Source organism: Bos indicus x Bos taurus, chromosome 4 (assembly GCF_003369695.1).
Source record: "Bos indicus x Bos taurus breed Angus x Brahman F1 hybrid chromosome 4, Bos_hybrid_MaternalHap_v2.0, whole genome shotgun sequence".
Lineage (NCBI taxonomy): Eukaryota > Metazoa > Chordata > Mammalia > Artiodactyla > Bovidae > Bos > Bos indicus x Bos taurus.
In genome coordinates, this window is record NC_040079.1 from 64,166,021 (window position 1) to 64,179,167 (window position 13,147).

A 13,147-nucleotide genomic window follows, 5' to 3' on the forward strand; every position below is an offset into this window, starting at 1 on the left:
GAAAGAGATGCATTAAAAAAATCAAAGTAAATAAAAAGCTGAAACATTACAACTATCTGGGAACTTTGCAACCTACTACAATTTCTTGACTCCAATGACAGATGATAAACAAGAAACAAAATGACAAATATGGTATTGGTCAAATTAATATTAAAGAAATGCTCAAATTTTCATAGACTATACATTTATTTTTGACTAGAAAGAGCCTCTTATCAACTTGTACACAGGAAATATATTTTCTATTTCAGGAATGTAAAGATAGTGCTTCCTTTGTATATATACATGTAAAATGTTCAAGTCTCAGAACAAAACAAACAGAACTATGCATACCTCTACAGCAGGTACAATGTCTATGCCAACAGTTAGAAATTCTTCAAACTTCAGAAATGGGTTAAAGCAGCTGCCAACGTCAAGTAATCTGATCTTTCCTGAGGTTTGTAGCAACCTAAAAATAGATTATTTTCAGTATGCTTTTTATAATATGAAATAAAATATAAGAAAAATTCAAACGTTTGAGAATAAAAAAGATATATAGACTATTGGCTTTTTGGTCTCAGGATCCCTTTACATGTTTAAAAGTTACTGACAGCCTTGAAGAACTCTTTCGTTTATGCAAGTTATATCTACCAATAATACCATGTTTGAAACTAAAACTCAGTGGTTTAAAAACATTAATTCATAATGAAAATTTAAATTAGAAAGGTAGTAAAAGTGAGTTATTGTTTTACATTTTTTCAAGTCTCTTTAATGTCTGGCTTAATAGAAGACGAATGGATTCTCTTTATCTGCTTTTCATTCAAGCTGTTGTAATATCACATGCCATGAAATTTCTAAAAACTCAACACTAGATTCAAGAGAGACTGAAAGTAGAAAAGGCAAATGACATTTTAGTATTATGAAAATAATTTCCTCCCCAAAGAGACCCTGGAAGGCTCTCAGATTCCTAGATGGCATTTTGAAAACTATAGATGAAAGAATCCATTCACGAATTAATTCTCAGTTGCCAATATAGTGATGTCAATGACTTAAGGACCAAAGAGAAAAGCTGTTATAGAATAGTATTTTTTAAGTAATGAAAAAATTTTATTTTGTGTAGGAGCATGTCTTATTTACAAAAGTAGTAGGAAAAAAGAAGGTAACCAAACTATACATGATCATTAAAGTTAGTAAAATGCAGCTAATATGGATCTGAAGAAGTGAAGTGAAGTTAAAGTCGCTCAGTTGTGTCCAACTCTTTGTGACCCCATGGGCAGTCCATGGAATTCTCTAGGCCAGAATACTGGAGTGGATAGCCTTTCCCTTCTCCAGGGAATCTTCCCAACCCAGGGATCAAACCCAGGTCTCCCACATTGCAGGTGCTTCTTTACCAGCTGAGCCACAAGGGAAGCCCAATATGGATCTCAGTTCAGTTCAGTCGCTCAGTAGTGTCTGACTCTTTGAGACCCCATAAGTTGCAGCACGCCAAGCCTCCCTGTCCATCACCAACTCCCGGAGTTCATTCAAACTCACATCCATCGAGTCAGTGATGCCATCCAGCCATCTCATCCTCTGTCGTCCCCTTCTCCTCCTGCCCCCAATCCCTCCTAGCATCAGAGTCTTTTCCAATGAGTCAACTCTTCCCATGAGGTGGCCAAAGTACTGGAGTTTCAGCTTTAGCATCATTCCTTCCAAAGAACACCCAGGGCTGATCTCCTTCAGAATGGACTGGTTGGATCCCCTTGCAGTCCAAGGGACTCTCAAGGGTCTTCTCCAACACCACAGTTCAAAAGCATCAATTCTTCGGCGCTCAGCCTTCTTCACAGTCCAATTCTCACATCCATACATGACCACAGGAAAAACCATAGCCTTGACTAGATGGACCTTTGTTGGCAAAGGTAATGTCTCTGCTTTTGAATATGCTATCTAGGTTGGTCATAACTCTCCTTCCAAGGAGTAAGTGTCTTTTAATTTCATGGCTGCAGTCACCATCTGCAGTGATTTTGGAGCCCAGAAAAATAAAGTCTGACACTGTTTTCACTGTTTCCCCATCTATTTCCCACCCAACAAGCAGGGTGACAGTATACAGCCTTCTACAAGCAGCAAATAAGGATGAAGGAAAACAGTGGAATTTTGTTGGTCTAGTTTTCAGATGGTAAAGCAATAATAAAAATCAACTTCAGACAGGCATTTTCACTGATATTTAGAAATTTTTTCTGAATAAATTATGAGTAGATACTGGAAACATAAAGGAAAGAAATATAGTGAAATAACTGAGTAAATAAATGGAATCCTGGGTTCTTTAAAGTCTATAGGGCACAAAAAAATCTGCCCAGCTTCTGTTCCTTATACCTTGGCTAGTATTCTGCCATACGATCCATTAGAGAAGTGTTAAACTATACTAAGTTAAGCTCCTAGAAAAGGCACTGTAAGTCAAAATAATATACAGATTTTTTTTCATAAAGGAATGCAATAAATAGGGGTATGTTTTTAACCAATAGCCTGATGTCCTAACATTTTATAGAAATGACCAGAATCACCACCTGATCATAAATGAACTATACATAGAATCAGTCCTGTACAGGACACGGCAGGTTATAGTACTGTAAAAACAATATGAACAAATTAAAATATTTTTGTCAATAAAATTTTATTTAAAAATTCATCTAAAGAGGGGGTTATGAGGGTATAAAGAAATAAAAGAATTAGCACTCTCAGCAAAAAGAGTTGCTCCTTGGGCTCAAGCGGTAATTTTCTGTACTGCAGCAAAATCAAGAAGTCGATTATTGTGTAGTCCAAGTGACACATATACCAATCATCTGTAAAGCTGAATTAAATTTAGTGTAACTTTAAATATCACAATACCCTAGCTCCAAGGAAGAAGGCGACAAGCGAACTTCTGTGGTATAGGTTGCAAGCTTTCAAATGGGGCAAAAGACTGAGTAGATTGAAACCATGGAAATGCTTTGCATATAGTTGACATTTACTAAATTAACAAATATGAATACTCAAATCATAACCAGTTATACTAAATGAGAACCTGTAACAATATGTAATGTTAAATACATCACTAGATTGCCATTCTAATCCTTACATGGGGCTATGGTTAAGAACAGGAGTTCTGGAATCAGAGAGACTTAAAATGTGATTCATGTCTCCATATCACACAGTCCTTTACCTGTGTGATATGGAGACAACAATGATAGCCGCACTTAAGAGTTGTTTCCAGGATTAAATGAGATAATGCATTTATAATGTTTGACCTAGTATGTGGTACTTGGTAAATGCTCAAAAAAGTGGTAGATATTGTTAGCTATTAACATCCTGTTATATTATAAAATCCTATGTGGTTTGTCCACTAATGACCTTCCTAAATGTAGTAAAAGCAGAATTTGCCTCACACTATTCCGATAGATCTAGTAAACTGGGTAGAACAAAATTTGTAATAGTCTTTTAAAAGGTGCTTCTTATAAACTTTCTACCTGAATAGAGTATTCTGAATCATTTAAGTTGATTCAACATTCAATATGAAAATGAAAGTCACTCAGTTGTATCCTACTCTTTGTGACCCCATGGACTATACAGTCCATGGAATTCTCCAGGCCAGAATACTGGAGTGGGTAGACTTTCCCTTCTCCAGGGGATCTTCCCAACCAGGGATTGAATCCAGGTCTCATGCATTGCAGGCAGTTTCTTTACCAGCTGAGCCACAAGAAGGGTTTCCCTGGTGGCTCCCAGTTGTGGTCAGTGCCCCTGACACTGCAATAGGCCATGGTCAACCCACGTCTCTGCCAGAGACTCCTGGACACGCACAGGCAAGTCTGGATCGGTCTCTTGTGGGGTTACTGCTCCTTTCTCCTGGGTCCTGGTGCACACAAGGTTTTGTTTGTGCCCTCCAAGAGTCTCTGTTTCCCCAGTCCTGTAGAAGTTCTGTAATCAAATCCCACTGGCCTTCAAAGTCAAATTCCTTGGGGATTCTCAGTCTTTTTTGCCAAATCCCCAGGTTGGGAAGTCTGCTGTGGAGCCTAGAACTTTTGAAGCAATGTGAGAACTTCTTTGGTATAATTGTTCTCCAGTTTGTCTCTTGCCCACCCAGCGGCTCTTCCCAGATAGTGGATGGTGCTAGTGGTAAAGGACCTGCCTGCCGACACAGGAGATGTGGGTTCAATCCCTAGATCCCCAGGAGAAGGAAATGGCAATCCAATCCAGAATTCTTGTTTGAAAAATTCCATAGACAGAGTAGCCTGGTAGGCTACAGTTCATGTAGCTGCAAAGAGACACTTTTTAATATAATTTAATATAATGGAATCGGAGAAGGCAATGGCATCCCACTCCAGTACTCTTGCCTGGAAAATCCCATGGCTGGAGGAGCCTGGTGGGCTACAGCCCATGGGGTCGCTAGGAGTCCGACATGACTAAGCCACTTCACTTTCATTTTTTACTTTCATGCACTGGAGAAGGAAATGGCAACCCACTCCAGTGTTCTTGCCTGGAGAATCCCAGGGACAGGGGAGCCTGGTGGGCTACCATCTCTGGGGTCGCACAGAGTCGGACACGACTGAAGTGACTTAGCAGCAGCAATATAATGGAATAACTTAATAACATTGTTGTTCAGTCGTTAAGTCATGTCTGACTCTTTGCAACCCCATGGACTGCAGCACGCCAGGCTTCCCTGTCCTTCACTATCTCCTAGAGTTTGCTCCAATTCATGTCCATTGAGTTGGTGATGCTATATAACCATCTCATCCTTTGCTGCCCTTTTCTCCTTTCGCTTTCAATCTTTCCCAGCATCAGGGTCTTTTCCAATGAGTTGTCTCTTCGCATTAGGTGGCCCAAGAATTGGAGCTTCAGCTTTAGCTTCAGTCCTTCCAATGAATATTCAGGGATGATTTCCTTTAGCACTGACTAGTTTGATCTCCTTGCTGTCCAAGGGACTCTCAAGAGTCTTCTCCAACACCACAATTTGAAAACATCAATTCTTCAGTGCTCAGCCTTCTTTATGGTCCAACTCTCAAATCTGTACCTGACTACTGGAAAAACCATAGCTTTGATTGTACAGATCTTTGCTGGCAAAATGATGTCTTTGCTTTTTAATATGCTGTCTAGGTTTGTCAAAGCTTTCCTTCCATACAGCAAGTGTGTTTTAATTTCATGGCTACAGTCATCTTTTGCAGTGATTTTGGAACCCAAGGGAAAAAAAAACCGTCACTGCTTCTATTTTTTCCCCTTCTATTTGCCATGAAGTGATGGGAGTAGATGTCATGTTCTTAAGTTTTTTGAATGTTGAGTTTTAAGCCAGCTTTTTCACTCTCCTCTTTCACCGTCATCTAGAGGCTCTTTAGTTGCTCTTCACTTCCTGACATTAGCATGGTATCAACTGCATATCTAAGGTTGTTGCTCTCAGTAATACACTTAATCCATTTCAAATTTCTTTGGTTTAGCTCTGCAATTTTTTTTTTTGTTACATCAAACATATATTTACAGTTTAAATACTAATCACACAGTGAACAGAACATCCAAATAAATACTACCCAGGTCAAGAAATAACACTCTGCATCCTAGAAACACAATCCTCCCTGACAACATCCCCTACCCATTCTGTAAAGGCAGCCACTGTCCTGATTTTAGTGATAAACATTCCCTTGGTTTCCTTTTATAGTTTTCCCACCATGAATGTTTTCTGAGTAATAAAGTTTCACACTACACATTTGCTTTTGTGACTTTATTCTTTCACTTAATATAAATTTGTGAAGGTCATCTGTGTTTCTATAATTTAATTCAGATTCATTGCTGTGTGGTAGTACCTTTTACACAACACATCCCATTGTGATTTTGATGAGAATGGCACTGAGTCTAAAGATCATTTGGGAAGAATTAACATCTTTACAATATCAAGTCTTCCAATGCATGGACATGCTATTATTCTCCATCTACTTAGGTTTCTTTCATTGTCTCCAAATAGCTTTAACGATTTCTCTTAAAGGTTCCATGTGTATTTTATTGGATTTATATTTCTTGTTAGCTTAAGAAATTTCTTGTTAGCATCACTTTTTTCCCTATGGATAAACCCTCTTTATTTTTTAAAAAAATTTAGTTTTTCATTGTTGGTTACAGAAATGCAACTCATTTTGTATAATGATTTGTATCCAGCAGCTTGACTAAGTTTCTGTTATTTCAATTGCTAATCTGTATATTATTTTGAGTATTCTAGTCTAAGTACATAGTTATATGAAATCTGTGAAAAACAACATTTCTTATTTCTTTTCTTGTCTATCCATCCACCCACCCACCCATCCGTCTATTTTTTGCCTCACTGCTTTTCCCAGGACTTCTGCTGTTCAGCTGCTAAGTCGTGTCTGACTCTTTGTGACCCCACGGACTAGAGCACACCAGGCTTCCCTGTCCTTCACTATCTCCCAGTGTTTGCTCAAACTTCAGGCCTCTTAATACAGTACTAAACAGGACTAATACAAGCAGTTACTATTTTGTTTTCAGTCTCAGGAGAGACATTAAGTGTAAGTTCACAATTAATATATAATTCACTATTAAACACAATGACTGTGGCAGGTTTTATATAGAAACCTTGATAAAGCTGAAGAAGCTCTTCTTATACTTTGCTACTTCCTTTTGTAAAAAAAAATTTCACAGAATTCTGTTGGATTTTATGAAATGCACTCTACTCAGCTACTGAGATATGACTTTAATTTGTTTACGTGATACAGTACACTCAATTCTGTAGTGTTAAATCAAGCCTGCATTATTGGGAATAATCTGATTTGGTTTTGATAAACTATCCTTTTTATACATTATTTGTTTTATATATGTATATATAACTGGTTCTATCTGTGGTGGTTCTGGTCTATAAAGTCATCACAATCACTGAACCATGCTCCTAAGGGAAACAGAAAATTATGCCTCTGATTACAATACTTTAATTATCAGATCAACATATAACTTGGATTTATGTGTATTTCTGTTTAAAAGTAACTTATTTAATATATATTACAATGCATCAACACTGAACTCACAACCAACACCATTATAACTCATGCCTAAGGGAGGCATGGAGAAGGCAATGGCACCCCACTCCAGTACTCTTGCCTGGAAAATCCCATGGATGGAGGACCCTGGTAGGCTGCAGTCCACGGGGTCACTAAGAGTCGGACATGACTGAGCGATTTCACTTTAACTTTTCACTTTTCTGCATTGGAGAAGGAAATGGCAACCCACTCCAGTGTTCTTGCCTGGAGAATCCCAGGGACGGGGGAGCCTGGTGGGCTGCCGTCTATGGGGTCGCACAGAGTCGGACACAACTGAAGCGACTTAGCAGCAGTAGCAGGAAGGGAGGCATATCTAATACAGTACTTTCTCTGTAAGGTGTAATACAGCCTTCTTGTTTTTAGATACACTTTGTTTATGCTTAGGGGTCACTTAAAAAGTAAAATCAATAAAAAGTGCAAAAAATGTACTCTAAATAGACTGAAAATGGGACATTTTTATACTTGAGAATTGAACAATAAGGAAGAGCTTGCCTTGCTCAACTTCAGCTAGGAGGTGTATGTCAGATGACTTAAATTTTTCGCCACACTGAGCATGTCCACAAATGAGACTGAAAATACCAAGGGTGTACTGATTTTGGAATTAAATTTTATTGATTAGGTGAATTTGAAGATACGGAATTTTTGAGTAATGAAGATAAACAGCGTGTACACCCACCCCCACACACATACATATTTGCAGCTATGTTCACTCATTATGCCAGCAAATTTGGAAAACTCAGCAGTGGCCACAGGACTGGAAAAGGTCAGTTTTCATTCCGATCCCAAAGAAAGGCAATGCCAAAAAATGCTCAAACTACCACACAATTGCACTCATCTCACATGCTAGTAAAGTAATGCTCAAAATTCTCCAAGCCAGGCTTCAGCAATACGTGAACCGTGAACTTCCTGATGTTCAAGCTGGTTTTAGAAAAGGCAGAGGAACCACAGATCAAATTGCCAACATCTGCTGGATCATGGAAAAAGCAAGAGAGTTCCAGAAAAACATCTATTTCTGCTTTATTGATAATGCCAAAGCCTTTGACTGTGTGGATCACAATAAACTGTGGAAAATTCTGAAAGAGATGGGAATACCAGACCACCTGATCTGCCTCTTGAGAAATCTGTATGCAGGTCAGGAAGCAACAGTTAGAACTGGACATGGAACAACAGACTGGTTCCAAATAGGAAAAGGAGTATGTCAAGTCTGTATATTGTCACCCTGCTTATTTAACTTATATGCAGAGTACATCATGAGAAACGCTGGGCTGGAAGAAACACAAGCTGGAATCAAGATTGCCGGGAGAAATATCAATAACCTCAGATATGCAGATGACAGCACCCTTATGGCAGAAAGTGAAGAGGAACTCAAAAGCCTCTTGATGAAAGTGAAAGTGGAGAGTGAAAAAGTTGGCTTAAAGCTCAACATTCAGAAAACGAAGATCATGGCATCCGATCCCATCACTTCATTGGAAATAGATGGGGAAACAGTGGAAACAGTGCCAGACTTTATTTTTCTGGGCTCCAAAATCACTACAGATGGTGACTGCAGCCATGAAATTAAAAGACGCTTACTCCTTGGAAGGAAAGTTATGACCAACCTAGATAGCATATTCAAAAGCAGAGACATTACTTTGCCAACAAAGGTTCGTCTAGTCAAGGCTATGGTTTTTCCTGTGGTCATGTATGGATGTGAGAGTTGGACTGTGAAGAAGGCTGAGTGCAGAAGAATTGATGCTTTTGAACTGTGGTGTTGGAGAAGACTCTTGAGAGTCCCTTGGACTGCAAGGAGATCCAACCAGTCCATTCTGAAGGAGATCAGCCCTGGGATTTCTTTGGAAGGAATGCTAAAGCTGAAACTCCAATACTCTGGCCACCTCATGCGAAGAGTTGACTCATTGGAAAAGACTCTGATGCTGGGAGGGATTGGGGGCAGGAGGAGAAGGGGACGACAGAGGATGAGATGGCTGGATGGCATCACTGACTCGATGGACGTGAGTCTGGGTGAACTCCAGGAGTTGGTGATGGACAGGGAGGCCTGGTGTGCTTCGATTCATGGGGTCACAAAGAGTCAGACATGACTGAGCGACTGATCTGATCTGATCTAATCTGATTTTTAATTTCAGTTTTGAGTACTCAGTATTTATATACACAGTCAGGATATGGGTTAGATTAATAAATAGCATCTGTGAACGCCTCTCTGAGTTTAGCATTCTTTGTTAGGATGTGCTCTTTAAATTCCCTCCCAAGACACCTATGACTTTCAGATAGCCTTTCTCAGATTATACTTTTCATGCTTTCTCTCTTTCCATTGAAACCTAGGACTTATTAAAGCTATATCACTTTCTACTGAAACATCCCTCTGAAAATAAACATCAAATTCAACCACAATATACAATTTGCCACCATTAAGAATGTTGAAAAGAAATGTGATATAGGCTCTGTAACTTCATTAAACAGTTGTAATCAATTTTGTGGTCTACGGCAATACTGCTGGAACGTGTTAGTGTTCTCTGGAGACTACTCTGAGGCATTTGAACACATTTTTCTAAATGTGCACTAGGCTGTAAGAAAGCAAGCCTTTTTTAGACATGCCAAATGTGATTCCAAAGAGACTGAGGAAAAACAAAGTCATTATGCCTTATGAGAAACAATGGGGAGGGAGGAGGGAGGAGGGTTCAGGATGGGGAACACAGGTATACCTGTGGCGGATTCATTTCGATATTTGGCAAAACTAATACAATATTGTAAAGTTTAAAAATAAAATAAAATTAAAAAAAAAAAAGAAATGGCTGAATTTATTAATGTTGGTAAGGTAAATATTTAGAAGATATTAGATTTTCTTACCAGGAAAATCTATAGAACAGATTAACAGTCTGATCAGTCAGGAAACAACTGGTTTTCTACAGGACAGCTAATTGAAATACAGTTAGACTGGTTCCTAATTTCAATATATCGGAATCCTCTACATTTACATTCTGTAAAGTGATAAAACATACTTATTAAAAGACAAAGTTTGGTTAGAAAGCTTGTTATGGTTTCTCTACATTTTATCGCCTCTTTCAAATGTTCATTTACATTCCTCAGTGAATTTTCACTTTGCTTTAGATAGATTTATGCAGAGAACCTTAAAACTGTATTATTTAGAAACATTTTAAAATTTAAGAATTCAGTCTTCAAGTTCACTTACAGTTTCTCAAAAATGTTAAGTAAAAATCTTGCATGTAAAAATGTATAGGCTATTCATACAATAACTTTCTATTTAAATTTCTTTCCTATGTTGATTTTTACTCAATACTGCCTTTGTTCTCTTTTCTAAACCAGTTATAGTAAAAGATCATATTTCTTTATTCCCTCCCCCTCAATTCCCATCTGTATTTCTTTACTCCTGTCTGCCTAGGTGTTCAAATGATAACTTTCTATTTAAATTTTCTATGTTGGGTTTTACTTAATATTGCCTTTGTTCTCTTTTTCAAAACAATTATAGTAAAAGATCATATTTCTTTATTCCCTCCCCCTCAATTCCCATCTTGTTGGTTAAGGAGCTTAATAAGGAAAATACTGGATTTTATTTCCGACAAAATTTTCTGTCTGGCATGTTGCCAGTGTCAACAACAGAATCTTGAACACCTCAAGACATTTTAAGAGGGAGCTATAAACTCTAAGTAAAATGTTTTGCTTGTTACATAAGAAAACCTGGCAATATTTACCCAAGTATACAGTTTTAAGCAGGTTTTCAAAGTGCTGTCTTCAAAGCCATCGGTATTTTCCAGAGTCCATTCAAGGGCCAACAAAGGCAGACGTGGGAGATATTGGGTGGTGACAACTTCTATACCTTTTGCCTGTACCACAAAATGTTTCCTCTGAAGAAAATATTCTATGGCTAAAATGTTGAAATCAATAATCCAGGCCTTACTTATTACCCTACTGGTTTGATATAGAGGAATGGGAAATTGGATTTCCATATAGTATCTTCTTCAGGAGAAAGAAAAGAAGAAAATGCACTATTGAGAGTTAGTATATAAAATACCACTGTCACTCTGAATTCATGACAGTCATATATATGAGAAATTTTTTTACAATCCAACTTTTAGGGGTGATAGATAACAAATAAGTGTGTAAAATTTATTACTAGATACCCTGGATCACATTAAAAATCATTTAGTTCCACCCATCTTCCTGTCTTAATCATTTCTTCAAGGAAAAGCAGAAAAAATTGTTAAAACAGAAAACTTCTGATTCTGATTGATGGTGTGGTTTATTATCATTTATTAACATTTAGAGAATACCCAAAGCCAGGATTGAACCTGGGTCTCCCACATTGCAGGCAGATTCTTTACAATCTAAGCTACCAGGGAAGTCCAGCATTTAGCAACTTGTTCTTAGCATTTCATATAGTCTGTTTCATTTCTATATATATCATAAATCCTTGAAATGATTCTCAACCATTACTGATTTTGATGGCAATATGTAAAACCAGACAATAGCTTCTCCTTCACATTTAGATAGTAACAAAAAAAATATACTAGAAGGAGATTAAGTGTGTGAGTAAAGGTTGTTTATAGGCTAAACAATCTGAACTATGTAGATGAAGTCAGGCTTTAATAAAGAAAAGTGTTAGCTCAGGGAGTTAATGATTTATATCTGAAGGGATAGTTTTTCCCAAAGTGCATTTCACAAAATAGTCTTAGAAGATGCTTCTTTGTCGATAGGGCAAATGAAAATATAGTCTCTTTTTTTTTGAAGAGCTACAGGCATGTAACCATATAATAGCTCTCTAATTAAAAAAACTCAACTTTAATGTCCAAATCTGTTTTGTTGACAAACCCGTTTTAAAATTATATCTTACTCATTTTTGACTTCCCTGGTGGCTCAGATTGGTAAAGCGTCTGCCTACAATGCGGGAGACCCGGGTTCAAGCCCTAGGTTGGGAAGATCTCCTGGAGAAGGAAATGGCAACCCACTCCAGTATTCTTGCCTGGAAAATCCCATGGATGGAAGAGCCTGGTAGGCCACAGTCCACGGGGTCGCAAAGAGTCCAGACATGACTGAGCGACTTCACTTTCACTTTACTCATTTTACAGAATTTCTTGGGAAAAACAAAATTTTGAGACTGGAGATAAAGAATTCATGAGAAAGGCATGGATATCTAGTTTTTAAGCAAAACATATGGAAAAAACTGAAAGGATAACCCAGAAAATCCATATACAGAGATCACAGCAGGCTTATGAAGAAATAAGTGAAAAGATCTCAGCCATGGCTTCACATGAATGCCCAGATTGCTGCCCTTATTGACAACATTTTTTGTGTTGCCATCATGGTGATCACTGTCATCATATAACAATGGCCACTATATCAGCAACGTAAAATTTTTATGAGTAGGTACTATTACTCTCATTTTACAGATGAGGGGAATGAGGCTTAGAGAAGTTAAATACATATTGAAGGTCATTTGCTAGTTAAGTGATTTCAGATGGAAGTAAAATCTGACTCGTAGTCTGAGCTTTTAACAATTATGCTGTCTCCCACAGAAGGAAGTACCAGTGTGGATACAACTTAATAGTTGTCCATGCATAAAATAAACATGCTATGGAATATTTACTATAAATGTAGGTCCGCATTCTAAAAACAAGCTAATCACATGTATTAGTTTTCTATTATTATGTAATAAACTACCACAAAGTTAATTTAAAATACAACCTAATTTTGTAGAAGTTCAGGCATGCTTGGCTGGTACTCTGCTCTGGGTGTGATAAAGCTGAAATCAAGGTTTCAGCAGAACTAGGCTCTTATTTAAGAGTTTTGTGAGGGGAGAATCCACTTCTAGGCTTATTCAGGTTGTTGGCAGAAACCAGTTCCATGTGGATGCAGGACTGTTTTTTTGCTGACTGCTCAACTTCTAGAGGCTACCTGTATACCATGGCTCATGGCCAACCCCATTTTCAATGCCAACAGTAGCACGTTTATTCTTCTTATGCTTCAAATCCTCCTGAGACCCTCCGTCCCCCTTATCTTCTGTTGCATTTGGAAAAAGTTATTTGTTTTTAAGGGCTCATGTAATTAGATTAAACCCACCCAGATAATCCTCCTGTCTTGGTCAACTGATCAGTAACATTACCAGAAAAAGACTGAGA

General features: G+C 37.9%; 1 protein-coding gene across 1 annotated transcript in view; it reads right to left on the reverse strand.

Moving 5' to 3' along the window:
• Positions 1 to 13,147, reverse strand: part of BMT2 (base methyltransferase of 25S rRNA 2 homolog) — a 78,028-nt gene that overhangs the window by 13,607 nt on the left and 51,274 nt on the right. Inside the window, exon 4 of the mRNA XM_027539568.1 lies at positions 331 to 445. Coding sequence (XP_027395369.1) covers positions 331 to 445 — 115 coding nt within the window. The remainder of the gene's footprint in view (positions 1 to 330; positions 446 to 13,147) is intronic.